Source organism: Poecilia mexicana, unplaced genomic scaffold, assembly GCF_051168715.1.
Source record: "Poecilia mexicana isolate PSO_F unplaced genomic scaffold, ASM5116871v1 scaffold_13, whole genome shotgun sequence".
Lineage (NCBI taxonomy): Eukaryota > Metazoa > Chordata > Actinopteri > Cyprinodontiformes > Poeciliidae > Poecilia > Poecilia mexicana.
The window spans coordinates 25363999-25381553 of record NW_028263382.1 but is presented as its reverse complement, the minus strand read 5'-3'; the positions used below and the strand labels follow the sequence as shown (position 1 = coordinate 25381553).

The window sequence follows — 17555 nt, the reverse complement described above, 5'->3', positions numbered from 1 at the left end:
TCTTATTAAACTACAATGAGATAGATAAATCGTTCATTGCGATGTAAAGTCACTGTAAATATCGACTTGAATTACGATGTGGTAGGTCCGATTTCAGCCAGAATAATTGATACTCTGTTGTTGTTGTTGTTAAATTAAAAGTTTATGTTATCTAACCATCAAAGTGGAGAGATTATACGTTTAGATTGCATTGCTTAGATTACAGCGTTGTCCCGTAAGAAACCGTGAATGTTGGAAAACCGGTTGAACAACAACCACAGCACAAACCAGCTCTGTACTTCAGCTCCGCCCACAAAGGACAAAACTCTATGAGTTTGCCGTGAACTTTCCTGTTCACCTGAATGAGTCACAAGTTCCCGTAGATCGGCTGGGTGAGATGGATCTGTAGGATAAAAGCGTGTTTCAGTTTAGGACTGGACTATAACGGCGGCCCGAGGATCCTTGTACTCATGGATTGCTGTGACACGTCACCGGGACACTTCAGGGACTTCAAGAGGGACGACTTTGAGGCCGAATGGATTAAGGTGGCCGAAGGTAGATTTGGTCATGTGTACCAAGTCAAAGTCAAGCTCTGGCGGGAAAAATGTGCTCTGAAAACCTTTGACGCAACCTCGTCTGCCAACAACTTTTACAGGTATGAGATACATTCAACTCTCTGGAAGGTTTTTCAAAAATAACTCTTTTATTCAATTGGAAAGATCAGGACTTGCAGGACTTGACAATAACACTGCACTAAGCCACACTGATGACACTTAATATATCTATTGCTGCTCCATGTGACTGTATCCTATATACTACTATTGTACCATTATAGCTCTGGTCAGTGTTACTTATTACCTCTGCAGTAACCAATTGACGGTTCTTTTCATCCTATGCTCACTGCATTGCTTACTTGTGTTTACCAGCATATGGCAAATAAATCAATCTGACAACCTAATTTTATCTTTATGCATCCAGGTCTTTATTTTACAAGCTTGTTTTGTTTTTGAAAGCATGTAGACTTTTTAACCACACTCTATATATTTTAATATTCTTTATAAAGTCAAAACTACAAATATTTCCTCTTTGTTTTTTGTTTTATTGTTTGTTTGTTTTTTTTTTCATTTTACTTCACAGGAAAACAAAAGATGCGTTGTCCATCATAGCCAAGCTGAAGTTTAAATACATTTTGTCCATCTACGGCGTGTGCAGCGAAGCTACAGGTGTTGTCACGGAGTACATGAGTAACGGATCCCTAAACAACCTCCTAGCCAGTCACAGCTTCATGTGGCAAAAGAAGTTCCAGATGATCCACGAGATTTCTATGGCCATGAATTTCCTTCACAGCGCGAAACCTCCGCTGCTTCATCTTAACCTCAAGACGTCCAACATCCTTCTGGACGATCATCTCCATGTCAAGGTCAGTGAAGCACCTCTCCGGATGACATTCATTAGCGATGAGTTATTTCAACCCTTCTTGGTTAAGGTTTCAGATTTTGGTCTTGTCCACTGGGAGGACGGCATGTGCAAGGCGACGTTCATGGAGCGCCTGACAGCAAGAGGGAACATAAACTACATTCCTCCTGAGGTCTTCACCGAATGCTCCGATTCACCGGGAACTGCTTTCGACGTTTACAGGTGACCAGCTAGCGGCTGTTCTCAGTGTCCACAATCAGAATCTCTGCATTTCATTCTTTTTCTTTTTTTGGATTCAGTGCACAACCCAAAATTCACACAGCGTAACCTTGTTCTCTTCTGTATTCTGGATGTTTCTGATGTTTTCCAGCCAAATATTTTACTCCCATCTGACTCACTCTCTCTTGCCCCCCTCTTTTTTTTCCTCAATATTTTATTGGATGTCTGAAAGAAGGACAGGAAAAGTTCTCAGTGTCCTTTTTGTTTGAAAGAGCATAAGTCACAAAGTTTCCTGAATGCACATAATGTAAAATTATACATCTATTATTGAAAATCCTTTTCATGCTTTGATCCGCAGCTTCGGGATAGTGATTTGGGAGATACTGACACAGCAGAAACCCTACACAGGTAGGAATGAATTACTTGAAATGAATCCCATCTCCACATCAAACAGTTTTATTACTCTTACTTTAGCAAAGAGTCATGTAACATTTAACAAGGTCAAAACGTGTTTCTTAGACTAGAATTCACTGAGGCTTCAAAGATCTCACTGCTGTATTTGAAGTTAAGTCGGTCCTATTCCATGTATTCATAGAAAGTCAGTTTCATTTATAATTTTGTCATGCTGACACCAACAGAAGACAATTTAAACACGATCGCTTCTTTTTGATGCTTTTACAGAGAAGAATCTAAAAGTTATTGTGCATTTGTATTTAATCCCCATCACTATGACATCCCCAAAGCATGTAGTGACACTGACAGGCTGGGTAAGAAGAGCACAACTTAGGAGAAGCAGACAACAAGCTTTTATTTACTCTGGGGGAACTGTAAAAACTTCACAGCTCAGGTGAGACAATAGTGGCTCTTCATGCACTCCAAAAACAGGGTTAGAGGAAATTACTGCACATTAAGCTGAACAAGATTAGAGACCGTCGAAATCAACGGCACTCATAAACTAATAAACTATGAAATTCAAGGTCCTAAACAGTTTAATTAAAGCACAAATAACATTCAAAGATAATAGACAAAAGCTGTACTAAGTTTCTTTAGTTAGTCCAGTGAGGACGTACACATTGAACTGCTGGAGATGAAAAGCTTTTGAACTTCTCTGCAGCTGTTTCATGTGTCTTGGTCCAATCAGTTTCAAATGATGTAAAACAACCTGAGAAGTACGGCTGCGTATAACAGATGAAGCGAACTGAACTGACAGACACATCTTGTGGTCGCAGGGTGCAGTGTGACCAAAGTGCTGCTGCAGGTATCAAAAGGGAAGAGGCCCTGCTTGGAGATGATTCCTGAGAAGAGGCCCCCGGAGTGTGACGAGCTGATCTGCATCATGCAACAGTGCTGGGACAAGAACCCCCAGAAGAGGCCTCTATTCTCAGGTTCCAACATCAAATAATAAAAATAAATAAATAACAGTTTTAGGATCTTGTGTTTTAAGTGCATTTTCTCCAATTCATGCCAGTTGAGCTTCAACAAATAAAGAAGGTGACACCTCTCTTGTGCTGGTCTGTTTGTACATTTATCAAAACAGCATGTGCTTACACTTCGTCTCGGTATGAAAACCGAGACACGAATAGGTCTTTCGAGAATCATCTCATGAGTGTGACTGAAAACTACACCGGTAAAATTAGATTTAATCATTCCCACAAGGTTTTTGCAAGCACATGAGTGCATCTGCAGGAGTTGTTTTGTGTGAACACAAATCGCCGTCATGTCTATTTATAAAAACCTCATCTGCCAATTTGTAATTATCCCCCATATCACTGTTTATATTACCACATCTGTGGCTGAATTTAGTGCTAAGTCATGCATGAACGTCCCATACCAAAGCAAATTTTAGACAATCCCACTGGGTTTTTGAGCTACAATCCAGTCAACACCTTTGTGCTGTCGACAGTAATTTATTTGTTCGACGTGATGTTTGTCTTTAATATGGTCTTAGTGGTTTCCTGCTTTTTGTTTGCAGACACTGTGAGGAAAACAGAGACTCTGAACGAAGTCCTGAAGATCCCAGGAACAATAACTGGTCAGAGGAAAGACAACGCTGAGCAGGAATCAAAGTATCCCTGGATGTTCTCGCCAGTACACAAAGTTAGTCCACTCTGACGCTCTCACTGAGCTTTGCATCTAATGTATTCTTCTGTATTTTTCTCTGTTAGTGTTGCATTGTGCTCACCTCAAACTTCCCAGTGGCTGTTAATTAACTTTTCTTGACTTTATTTGTGATTTCTCATCTTTTCTCATTTCGGTTTTTGTTTTGTTTTTTTTCTTTTGTATGCCTGCTTGACCTATGGCTCTCAATCCTGTTTTCCATCCTCCGATTATAACTGTGATAATCTAGTCGTATAAATTGTTTGACCATATAGAATTGGCCTACGAAGCTGCATGTTGTTTTATATGCAGTGCAGATTGTTAGAAAAATATTGCAAAATTTAATTTACAAAGTCACTGTGTATAAGAAATCTTGTTACCAGTGTGAATAACTGAATGCCTTAAAAAGGTACAGGCCCTATTAAGCTTTTTAAAACTATAACCACCCATTGGTTGGCTTTGTTATGAGATAAACATGACCTCAAGCTTACAATAATCTGTATTTTTTTTTTATTTGTCTTTCCCCCTTTAGGTCAGTTTACCTGAGATGCCTGAAACACTTTCAGGTAAGTCCAGGTAGATGGATTCACATACACAACTGGGACACAACTGGATTTTGGCTGTTTAGGAATAGAATAGGATAGAATAGAATAGAATAGAATAGAATAGAATAGAATAGAATAGAATAGAATAGAAATGTCCTACATGGGGACGTCTCTGTGCAACAGCAGCAAAGTGACAGGCAATAACAACAAATAGAGTCACTCAAAGTCAGAATATAACATATATAAAACAGAATAAAGAATAAAAAGTAATGCACAGTAAGGGTAAGATTTTGACGTAATAAACCATGTAGTTATAGTGTACTCCAGTCAAGAGGAATGTGCGACTGAATTGGCTAGTTACAAACTGTGCTAACTGTGGTGAGCTGCTTTTCTGGTCCAGCTGAAGAAAAGCTTGATGCTGCCACTGACACCTCTTTATAATTTTTTTATTTCCAGAAAGCCAAAAAGTTTATTTTAAGAGCCAAAAAGTTTATTTTAAGAGTATCAAGGTAAAGGAGGCTGGATATAAATCAATCCCACACTTTTCAACGTTAAGGTCACTTAACGTTGTCCATGTTAGAAATTAGTCTAGTTGCTCTGACGTAGAAACGCTTATGCATAAAGGTTTGAGCTTAAAAATGTGCTAAACATTTGCAGACTGGATGTATCACCATCACTTGTTAGCAAAGGCTGTAAAAGATTTCATTAGTATTGATTAAAGGAGTTGTTCTATTTCACTTGTTTCTGCATGACTAAGTTAAACAAGTACATATGAACATGCATGGTCTCAAAATCGAAATGCAAACATTTCACACCTTAAGGTGACTGACCTTTAGCTCCCCCGTTCAGCAGAAAGACAAACCCTGTAGCATTTCAAAGCCTGCAGTTATGTAACAACGACAGAAAAGTTGTCTTTAATAAAGAAAAAAAAACAAAAAAAAAACTCAGAATTTAATTTTACAATGGAGTGATCAGCATTTCTGTCCTTTGTTTTCCTTTTGCAGATGACCAACACGACAAGAACAGCATTCTCTCTATGCTGGCCAAAAAGGACTTCAGTAGTTTCAGGCAGTCTGTGAAAGGAGATGACGTGTGCATGCAGTTTTCGGGCAATAAGAGCCTCCTTCACTTCACGGTAGCCAGCGGTGATGCAGAAAGTGTCAAGCATGTCCTGAGTCTGGGTGCTGAAGTGAACTGTACAACCGCCAGAGGTTACACTCCCCTTATCATCGCTGTTTTGCAAAGGTCTGTATGAAAGTCTGGGCACAAAGTGTTCTGTGAGTGGAGCAAGGCAGAGAGCTGTTGTTGTTGGAGCTTGAATATATTAACATTTTGTGGAGAACACTGATGAACTTTTCATGCGATACACATTTTGTTCTCTTTGGAGCTCGGAGAGAAGAATAATGCCGCTCTTATTCAGACGTGAGCGGTAGAAGAGATTCTTACTTATGACCAAAAGAAACAAAAAGGGAAACGTCGGGACACAAACTGATCGTTGAGGTAGGAGAACGATCGTTCCAGCAGGGCGGGGATCCAACGCAGGGGTACGAATACTTTTCTAAGTTCCAGTTTAAGAGGAAAGAAATACGTGAAGAATCTACTGAGTTGGTGGTTTAGATAAACACACCCAGCTGGGTCAAGCATTCAGCAGATAAGACACCGGCCAGCTTATCTGTTCGTGCTTTCACAGAGGCTCACAGAGGAGATTCTCTCACAGCGTAGAACATTAAAATTCATAATGACGTGTGTCAGTGGAGGTCCTGTTCAGAACACAGGCCAATTATGGCATACGGTGGATCAAGCGCAAGCTGTCAGAGATATTGGTAGATTTAGGGCAGGAAATGACTACCACACTATTTTAATCTCGTTTTAGTCACAACAAGGTAGAAAACTAAGGCCTGACTGTTAACGCATTGCATTTTCTGACCTGAACTGGTACTTTTTTGAGCATTTGCGCCCATACACACCCAATTACATTAAGAAGAGTCATAATGTGATTCTTCTTAATAAAATTTTGCAGATGAACCAACGGAGGTACCTCCTGAAGGAGGGATTTTATGTAAAATTGACCTTTTTGAGCTTATATTTTTATAAAACACCAGCAGTTTCATATTATATTCAATGTTGTCCATTATCGCTCCTGCAAACCATGAAAAACGTCTTGCCCTAAGTGCAGCACATTGTGTGTGTGGGAGCATAATGCTGGAAAAGCTTCGATCTAAAAAGCTGGTCAGCAATTATAAAAAAGGTTTGAGTCCTGTAATGATATAAAGATATCCATTGTGAAGAGTACCAGTAATTTTCAACATGCCGTTTGCATTTATTTTTTTTCCAAAACTGCATACATTGTTTTATTATCTCTGAAAGATGTTGCTCTCATTTTCTGGCAGAACTAAAATTCTTGGTTGAATCTATATCAATTTAGATCTTAACTTGCCAGGGATGCAAATAATTTTATGCTTTACTGTGAATTATCTAGCTGCAAATTCTACATCCCTAATCCTACTTATTTAATTTTTTTGTTTTGTCTGGTTTTTTGTCCTACTGACTTTGTCTATTTCTGATTAAAGAAAACAAAAAATATTATTTTTGAGAAGGGTGAGGCTAAGATAAATGTTGCCTTTCAACGCCCGACCTAATATACCCGTCATTGTGTTTTAAGTTTAAGGTTAACAAGCCAAGATATTTAGAAGGATTTAGCTTATTGACCTTAAAAGAAAAAAAAAGAAGAAATGATCACTATGATGTGGCAACTTTTTTTCTGTTCTATTAAGAAGTGATTTACATTCTTCCTCAACAAACAGCAGAACATAATGGCATCAAATTATATCTTTTTTCACAGGTTTTATGACATCACCTGTTTGCTGCTGGACCATGGAGCATCTACATCGCAGGGGGACAAAGACCAGTGGACGCCGCTGCATTTTGCTGCACAGAATGGTGACGATAGAACCATCCGCCTCCTGCTGGAAAAAGGAGCCGCGGCCGACGTGCAAGAAAAAGCCGGTTGGATGCCGCTCCACCTGGCGTGCCAGAACGGCCACGAGACGGTCGTGCGCCTGCTGCTTTCGCGGATGTCAGAGGACGCCATTGTAAATCGGGTGGAGGAGGAAGGTAGAACACCGCTCCACATTGCATGCTCCTACGGCCATGTCAACATCGCCAAGCTTCTCATGGGTCGCGGCGTGGATCCGAACGCTACGGACTACTCTTTCTCCACCGCTCTCCATCTGGCAGCCGAGCAAGGCCATAACCGTATAGTCAGACTCTTGTTGACTAAGGAGGTCAAAACTGACATTTCCGACATCAGGAGATCCACGCCGCTTCATCTGGCTGCTCTGAAGGGTCATGCTGGCATTTGCAGGCAGCTGCTTTCCAACGGGGCCAACCCGAACTGCAAGACCGATCAAGGGTGGACTCCCATGCACCTGGCAGCCCTAAGAGGACATGAGGCTGTGGTGGTCCTTCTGGAGAATAAGGGCGGTTCGGTGAACGCAAAAGGCCAGAACGGATGGACTCCACTGCACCTGGCCTGCCACCAGAGTGAATCGGAGGTAGTGCTGAAGCTTCTGGCAGCAAAAGCTGACCCAAACGTCAAAGAGGAAAGTGACGGATGGACACCCCTGCACCTCGCCTGTGCCAGCCTTTGCTTTCCGTGTGTCCTCCACTTGATATCGCATCAAGCAGACGTCAATGCATTAAACTCAGGAAAGGCAACACCTCTACACTTAGCTTGCCAACATGGCTGCGTGCCCATTGTCAAAGGCCTGCTGCTAAATGGAGCAGACAAGACACTGATGGACTCGTCTGGATCCACAGCTCTGAATGTAGCCCAGAGGTGTGAAAAATGGGAAATCGTGGAGCTACTGAAAAACGAATGTGAATTGTAAATTACATCAAATTTAAAAAAAATAATAATAATTATTGACTACAGTGCAGTATTGCTGACCAGGTCATTTTGACTTTGGTGTGACATTTTATTCCAGGATGCTGAAGGTTTTTGATAAGTTTTGTCGTTTTTGTTATGACAAGGATATTTTTAAAAAGTGGATTAGAAACAGACTTTTAACATTAGGTTTGTCCAACATCCAAGTACAAATATATAAATATATAATCGAGACCGACTTAGATTTTGCTCAGGCAACTAAATAGGCCCGGTCTCACGATTGGCTTTTCACAGATTACTCTGTTTTTTTCTTTACAAGCACATGATGAAACTAGTTGGCTGTCCAGCAGATCATATTTACATAACCAATAAACATGCGACCATAACAAAGCCTGTGAACAACACCACATGTTGTGGGGCAGTGTTTTTTTTTTCTTGTGTGTTTATTTTGTTTGCTGAGCATCACCAGGCGCCTCACCATGGTGTGGTGACCCGAGTGGTCAGCCGTATCACAAACATCCAGTATAGATGTTTTCCATATTCAAATGTTGCTTTGGTTACATGAGAAAACCTGTTTTTATTACATTTGTCAAACAATCCTGTTATCTCAATGCGAATGACAAGCTAAAAGAAGAAATAAAACAGCACTGTCTAAAATGGTACTGCCGCTATTCCCGAAGCAATGTGTCTAAATTTAAGAGAACTGCTTTCAGGCTTGTTAAATCTGACATCAGCGGTACAGTGAAACATGTCAGAGAGTTTAAATATGGGATTCAAGGCGCATTATTCTTGTCACTGGGAGAAAAGCAAAACAAAAGGAGAGTGGCTGTAAGAACTTCTACACACCCTTATTTAATGTAGACAAAATTTTCAGTCAAAAATCTGACTAAATAAAAATTGACAGTATTTTTCATAAAAAAAAAAAATCCACTGTGTGCCTAATGATAGGATAAGATAATTATAAGCCAATTCCAACACAGCAATGGGAGTGCTACACAGCTTGCGCCATGCTCAGAGTGACATCTTATTAAAATGAAATGAAATGCCTGTATTCGGGAGCATCAGTGACCTACACTATGCTTTCACAGGACTCATCCTGCAACCGGAAGACTCAAACGTCTGGATGGAGAACCAAGAGTTCAAACTAACCACATGACTATAAATAGCCATAAACTGGGGTAAGATTTTTTATCCTGCGGTGCCAAAGTAACAGTGATGTGTTAAGCATGAGATTTCAGAAGACAATAATGTTTCCCACCTCTTCACTGTGATTGACCTCCATGTAATTTAGGTTGGTTGATTACTCTTTCACGCAGTTTTGAATGATTGTGACTGAAAGAACAAAAAAAACAAAACAAAATAACATGAAATCATTAAGCCTCTTTCTACTGTTTTGGTAGGAAAGTAATTGAATATCGATTACCTGCCCCATTTGTAATCCCTTAATACATTTGTATTATATAAACAATACATTTCGTATCAAACCAAAGTGTTGGTTATCACATTAAATGCAACATTATAAAACATTTCCCATAACCTTGATCAATAGAGAAGCCACATGGTTTCATTTTTCCATCTTAATGAAATCAAACTTATATAGTTTGATGTTTTTGGACTGTGGGAGGAAGCTGGAGTACCCAGAGAGAACCCACCATGCACAGGGAGAACATGCAAACTCCATGCAGAAAGACCCCAGGCTGAGAATTGAACCCAGAGCCTTCCTGCTGCAAGACAACAGTGCTACCAACTGTACCACTGTGCTGCTCCATTTCATGTCTTAAATGTGATTAATCATGTACCAGTTACAGATCCCGTCCACCCTCTCCCCCACCATTTGGGTACCAAAAGCAAATAAATTAATTTGATTTTATGAATACAGTTTACTACATAGTACGTATTGTTTTGAAATATCACCTAATTGGGATGCGGCAAATTTGTTGCAATAAAAATCTTATTCAACTTGTATTGTACGACCCTAGAGTAAATATGTATCCGACTTTAAATAACATGGAGAAGACCTAGGAGCCAGAGTTGGGTCTTATTAATCCTCCAGGTCAGATAATGTATGAGCAGACATGTTACTGTCATAACATCTTTTAAATCTATTTATGGTACTAAAAATTCCTCATAACGCATACAACTTAACTTTAGTTGTACATTAATCACCTATTTTAGTTGTTTTGGGAGAGTTGTGTGTGGTTGTTTTCAGTGTAACATGCAGAGGCATAAGCTTAGCTTAGAGCCACATGGTATGACTCACTGCTCCCATCCTACTGCTGAGCTATGTCACCTAAAGACTGGAACCAAACCAGTTTTTATCTGAGTTTTTTTTTTTGTTATCTGATGACACGTTTCTGTGAAACGCACTGCTGTGTCACTGCGCGATCGGTCTAACAACATTTTTTTTTTTTACCGATGAAACCCATCTTTTGTTTTTCCTCATACCAAAGCTGTTGAAGCAGCTCCAGGAAATAAACAATACACTGACTTTCCCACCTATGTCCAATCAGAGCCACTTAAATCAATGGTTTTGCCTCAACCTTTTTACGCAGACATGCAACGACACATCGGATAGGTTCTATCTCGGCCAGTAATTGGGTTTTCAGGGACCTAAACTAATTTTATTTCCTAATAGGGAGACAAGCAGGAAGAGGATAATGTCATGTAAGTTGTTGTTACCACAAACAAACAAAGCAAAACAAAGACAGGGGCACTGCAAACCAGTGGCCTTTAAATTTAATGCTCATGGTATTCTGCTATATTCTTTCTTAATGAAATAGTCTTGACTTTACTTATTATATTTAGAATGATAATTTTACCAGACCTGTATTTCTGGAGTTATAGTAGTATATAGTTGGTTCTAGTTTGCCCTCGAATAATCCTTGGGTAAACCACTGAACCTCTTTTTGTTCCTCATTCTGGGTTGTTTTTGATTACAACTCGAGGTCTAGGGGCCAAATCCGGCCCCCCATAACTATTTTTCTGGCCATCTAGATTCTACAGGGTCACATAAATACTTACGGTCCTAATACTTGTTTCAGGTCACAACTGTTAACCTTAAGTTGTGGTTAAATGTTATTTTATCAGTCAAATCAATTTTCATTTTTATAGGACCAAATTACATCAATGTGAAAAGATGCCTTTTTTTTTTACATGTTAAGAATTACAAATTGAATATGTAGAAATTTTAACAGTTTGTCAAAATGCGGTTTTTTATATATTCTATACACAACCAGCCGTTTGACATCATGATCTTGATGTGACCCCAAATGAAAATTAGTTTGATGCCCCTGGATTGCAGGGTTTATATCATGAAAATGTATCAAGAACCCTAAACAACATCACTAAGCTACAAAGTTAAACTTTCGCTAAAGTAAGTTTTTGCTTTATTTTTCTAAGTCATTATAAATCCTTATTTAACTGCATAAAAACTGACCTCTTCAACAAACAAACCTCTGTATCCAGAATGCGTTACTCTGAGACGTCGACGAAGGTTTTAGTAGCATAATGACGTTTTGTGCATGTTTGAACTCAAAGTCTGACTATTTGTTCTGCCATCAATGATTTCATTCACGTTTAGCCTTCTGAGGTATTTGTTGACATTCTCTAAGGCTGCAGCAAAGCTCCCGAGCCGTGTGAAAACACTGCACATGTTTGAAGATGATTTGGCAGCAGAAATGTGTGGCAGCAGTTTATAAAGACGCCCAGAACAACCTGAACAGGCTCGTTTGACTTTCAAGGTCCAACGACATACTCTGCCAGGATTTGCAAATTGCTGCGTCGTGTGCAATGACTTCCAAAAATGGTAAGGAGAAAGCACGACGACGGATCCAGTTGGACAAGTTAGCACCGCCACGCTTCCACCCGTTCCTGCCAGCAACAGTGGGAAGAAGTTACCAAAAGATCTTTTTTTTTGTTTGACCATTGAACATGACCTATGGTGCAATATTAATTATGCCATGAAGGATGAGGTGGGTTGTAGCAAACGTAGATTCTGATTCACTTGTGCGCAGTCACAATAATCTACTGCACTGGAATGTCACAGAACCAGACGGGGTGATGCTAGCAAACAACTGGGTCATCAACAACAAACAGATATGGAAATGAATCAAATAAAAAAGTTGAATTGTGACTTAAATATATTTCTGCAGGTTCTGAAAATGATCGCTAACATCAGCATAAGTAAATCGGCAAATTCAACTTCTGGCTCAAATCTATAAGGCTGAATCCCTTGCTGCTGGAACACTACGTCTGTCTGACAGGATTTTCAAAACGTCCATCAGAATATGTAACAAATGATTTGCAGTCCATGTCAGAATCTGACAGAAGTTGCATAATGTTTACTAAAGCCAACAAATAACCTCATAGCTCTTCTTTGTGTGCTTACAGACCTGGTTGGCATCGGTGACTTGCATTGCTTTAAATGACTGCCTGACACTTCTCTTCCTAAGAGCAAATATATATTTTTTACAACTAAATTGCTAAACTTGCAGTGAAGTTTGATTATGTGTAAAAATGCCATTTAGATCCTACAGGGTTACATAAATAGCTACGGATGATTTTTCAGCAACATTCTGATAACATAAAAACAACATATTGTCACCTAGAAGTCAGCATTGCAGTTTGCGTTTGCCACCCACAGCTCAATTATATTCCTTGCATCTCATTTAAGTCATCATGCACAGGCATGAAGATCCAGAAGATGCAGAGGGGCTCTCTGATATCCACACCACTCTGTGATGGAAAGGATGTAATCAGGTTGTTTAGCATCTCAGAAGAGAGACTCTCGCAAGGCCCCCCTCGTAACACACACATCATGAAGCTCAGTGCTGTTGAGCAGCTGCAGCAGCGACTGACGCAGCTGATACTTTTGGTCCAGGTGTGCAGCCTCCGCGGCTCCAAGCAAGTATCGAGGTAAGAAGACTCCTGTCATGGCCACTATAATTGACTGAGTGATCCCTTCTGGCTCCTGGGGGGAGGATTTCATGACATGGGAAATATTTTGGTGATCTATCACTCTTCTCTATAACAGAGAGCAAACAGCAGGGCCAGTCTCTCTTCGTCCCCACAGGGCTGATGATGGCTCTGCAATTTCCACTGAGCCATTCAGACCAGAAGTTTTTTTTGTTAGCTCAGTGAATTGTGTTGTTAATTACTTTCTAGTCACATAAAGACTTTGAATAAGTGACTTACTTAAAGAAGAAAAACTGCTCCGTAACTACTGAACTATTGGCCCTCTGTTCCCTTGTGCATTCTTATTATTCTTTCAGCTTCCTCTCCTTGGTGTTGTCATGCAGTTGTAAGATGATTAATGGCGGATCACGCTGCTATCTAACACAGAACAGAAACTCTCCAACACTCATTTACTATGCACTATTTCAATACTCTATAGACAGTTTGTTGCAGAGCATCATCTTCCACCCACAGATCAGGTTTGTTGGAGAACTGAGCTCACGCCGTTTTGTCTGTCAGGCAGGAAATGATCTTGCCGACCCTTTCGAGTAAATGAATGGCATTGGTTTTGCCCAAAGCTCTGTACTAAAAATACGTGGCCTTGAATGAGGATTAATGCTAGTTGGACTTTTCCATGTTTTATGTGAGCAGCAGAAAACATCCAAAAGTACAGGATTTTATTTGGATTTCATCAGACAGACCAACACAAAACCGTCCAGAGCTTTGTAGAACCTCCTGGTTCTCCAATACAGCAGAATGAAATCATTGAATTAGCTCTTCAACGTGCTGTCAAGTTTGGCAAAGGCCTGGTAAAGTGCTATTCCTTTGATTCAGGTGTGTTGGAGCAGGATGCATCTAAAACCTGAAGAACATACAGTATCTCTCTGGGAATTTGGTTGGAGACTCCTGCTCCAGATCAATCATTGTAGCTCTGTCGGGTTCTTGGTTTGTGTTTTTGAGTGCTGGTGAGACCTCTGAACAGAGGATCTGTGCTGCAGGGCGTGGTTAACCTGCTGCAGCTGCTACACCTGACTGTGATTATCTAATCACCTGCTGGGGTTTTAAGAAGCTGCTGGATGATCCCTTGTCAGTTGATGTTAATCCTTTCTGTGTAGAATCAAGCCACAGCGTGCTGCTGTCTGACCAGAATGCTTCTCTAACCTGAAGCTGTTTATGGTTCCTGTTTCCTTGATCGTGCTAATTCGTTGTCTTTCTGTACTTTCCAGATTAAATTTTTTTATCTGTATCACACAACAGTCTTCAGGTCATACCACTACATCTGCTGAAATAAAACATTCACCCTGTTTTTGTGTTCATGGTGTCCCCCCCTCCCCCTTATTTTCTCCACATGTTAGCCATGTCACCTTATGGCACAGTGTATGCAGAGTTTGCTGTAGTTTGCCATTTGTATTGCCTATTTTGCATAAAGACCAGATTCATGAAATACACAATTAAATGTTGGGATGTCTGCAGAAAAATTCAGGGGTTTAATCTGGACTGAATACATTTGCATACCATTTATTACTTTCCTCTCACTTTGTGAATGTGCATAACATTATGCTGGACTATGACAAATAATCCAAAAGAAATACGCAAAGGTGAGCTGGTAACCTGAAACAATGTTAAACAGTTTGTAGAACATGAATGTTTTTGAAAGGTAACAGATATGTTATTTATGTTAGAGGGTTAAATACTTCAATAAATTTATTTAAAAAAAATGAAGACTAGCCTTCGGAACTGTCTTTTCAATTTGTGCAAATTAGAGTAAATTCAATGGATGCTTTTAGCCACTCTTTTGTTTCTTTCTTCTTCAGAACACATTTAAATGAGTCCACAACGCTCCGTGTGATAAATAGATTTAATTAACTGTTTAAAAGGGCTTGTACAAAAAATAAAAACAAGTATAACTGTTCAATATGAAATGTGCAGCTCCTTGTTTGCTGCACAATCATCTGTGATTCAAAATCTTTCCAGACTGCAGGGAGGATTAAAAACAGAACAAAGCGTAGGAAGCATGTTGTCAAATCAAAAACGAAGTTTGAACCTGATCAGAATAAAAAAAATAAATAAATAAGATAAGCAGATCTCCAAATGTCTGTAATATTTATTTGTTTTGCTTAGAGTCTGATGCAAGAATAGTAGATGAACAAAGGTGTTGATGTGAATAACAACAATGTTTTTATTGAAAATGATGAACGTATGAATAATGGAAGAAACATGGTCCATGTGCTCGGATGGAGATTCAGGGAACAGCAACAAGAGAAAATGCAAAAGTTTAGACTTCAAGCTAAGTATATTTTGAAAATAACTTTTTACTCTGAGGAGGTGTGTGTCATTCAGAGACAAACAAAGTCTAGTTAATGAATATTATTTGTGTTAATCATGCGAGGTTGGAGGAGAGACAGTTAAGCGTCAAGGTTTTAGATTAAAGATAATTTTTCAAGCAATCTGTGTTATTTTCTAATTTCAAATGAATCCCTTTTCTCTACAAAACAAACAAAAAAAAAAGAGATAATTTGGGCAATTTAACAGGAGTGTTAATTTTGAAAAAGAAAATGTGGTTCTGCTAATATTTTTATGAAAAACTCCACAAATAAGTTCAGATAAGAATAATAACTGATAGTGGACAATCTTTAATAGAAATAAAAACATAAGAAAAGTCATTTGCTGGCTGACTTTCTAGATAACATCCTAATTCCTGAATTTCTCTCAGTTAATCAGGGCTTGCTCTGTTCCTCTGGACTGATTTTGCCATTCCGGCTACAATTTTACTTATAAATCTAAACGTTTCTGTTTTTTGTTTCGAGGCACATCAGTGAGCCTTATGAAAGATTACTCAACATAAACTGCTCTAAATCAGGTAATAGGTTCAGTGTGTTCCACCTCTGCGATCTAACCAGGTTAAAAAGTAACACCCTTGTAAAAATTTGGCTCAGCAAAGCTGGCTGAGTCATTATTCCTGCTTCCTAATATATCCCCCCCGAGGAGATATTCTGTCACAGCAAAGCCATTTAAAAGCATTATTTGTATTCCTGTAATCTAGTTTTTAAAGTGCAAGAAGGAGCACTTTAGAATGCAATTTACGTCAAAAACTAAGCAGACTTCCTGACATGTCATCAGCAGGACAAAAGAAATGACTCTGTATGTTGTTATAAGATTGAAAGGACGGCTGAGACGAAACCTATTTACACTTTTATGAATTCAGCATTAAGCAGAAATAAACAAATGGGGGAAGAAAAAAACACGTAAAGTTAAAATTAAGCAATTTCATATATTGGTAACCATTACTTGCTAAAGTGTAAAAAAAAAAAGAAAAAAAGCAACGCATCACATTGTTGGATGTTATTGTTATGTGTATGCATGCACAGGCCATGTGGTACAGGCCTTAAAATATTTACATATTTCATTAAAATTGTATCAGAAAATGTTACGTTTTTATTTTAAAATTCTTCATGATAATTGACTAGTTTGTTTCTATTCACACATGGTTCTAAATGTGAAGAAATTAATGCATTTTATTACACATCAAGCCCTGACATGTCTTGTTTTTCCATTTCGATTCGACCCTATGGCGTATAGTAAGTATGTACTGTGATATTACTGATTTGTTTAATTTAAAAAAAAATCAATTGTCACATTTAATTTTGACTTGATCAACTGGGAATGAAATAAAAATGCTCAAAGAGATCAAACACCTATTAGCTGAATAAAGTAGAAAGTGGAGGAAGTTGCCATCTTGCTCCACTTTAAATTAAATGGAAATGTTTTATTATAGCCGTCAGCCAGCATGACGAGATTTCTTTATCATAATATTCTCGTTTGTTGAATGATCGTCTTTCATTCCCCATGCGTAAATACAAATTCAAATTCCTGAGAATTACAAATTCCAGCAGCTCTGTATTCAACAGTTTCATACAAAAGTGAATGAAATTCATTAATATGGGCTAGTGTAGACTTAAAAACATTTGAGTTTAGTCTCCTGTTGTCAGACTGACACGTCATTAGCATTTCTCCTGCAAAAGAATTCCCCCATCTTTCCCAACTTTGATAAAGCATCAGTCTAAAACGGGTGAGGTGCTGAGTACAGATAAGTACTTCACAGAAAACCACTTAAAAAAAAAAAAAAGAAAATCTAGCTATCCATTTAATCCACTTGAAAATAGGAAAACAGTGCAATCAAACTGTGGAGACAAAGCTGTCTCAAAAGAACAAAAGAGTAACAAGTCCAAAGGTAAAAGTGTTTGGCATAACAAGAAAATAGAGGCTTTGTGAAATTGAAAAATATGATTACGAAGGGGGGGAAACAACTCAGGTGTGTAGTTGAAAAGGCATACATGGACACATGAAGAAAATTATGAAAAGACAGACGAGGAAATACGTAAGAGCGTTTAGTTACTCCGTAGCAGCACAAGAACAATAAAAGAGACGGGAGGAATCTGTCAATCTGACAGAAGGACACT

General features: G+C 38.9%; 1 protein-coding gene across 1 annotated transcript; it reads left to right on the top strand.

Annotated features, from left to right (window-relative positions):
- Window positions 1–320: 320 nt before the first annotated feature.
- ankk1 (ankyrin repeat and kinase domain containing 1) lies at window positions 321–8549 on the top strand. The gene is made up of 9 exons (XM_015007458.2): window positions 321–634; window positions 1117–1399; window positions 1466–1617; window positions 1973–2022; window positions 2844–2999; window positions 3587–3711; window positions 4244–4277; window positions 5261–5501; window positions 7099–8549. Exons 1-9 carry the CDS (start codon window positions 450–452, stop codon window positions 8144–8146), a joined length of 2274 nt encoding a protein of 757 aa, XP_014862944.2. The 5' UTR covers window positions 321–449; the 3' UTR covers window positions 8147–8549.
- Window positions 8550–17555: the final 9006 nt, after the last annotated feature.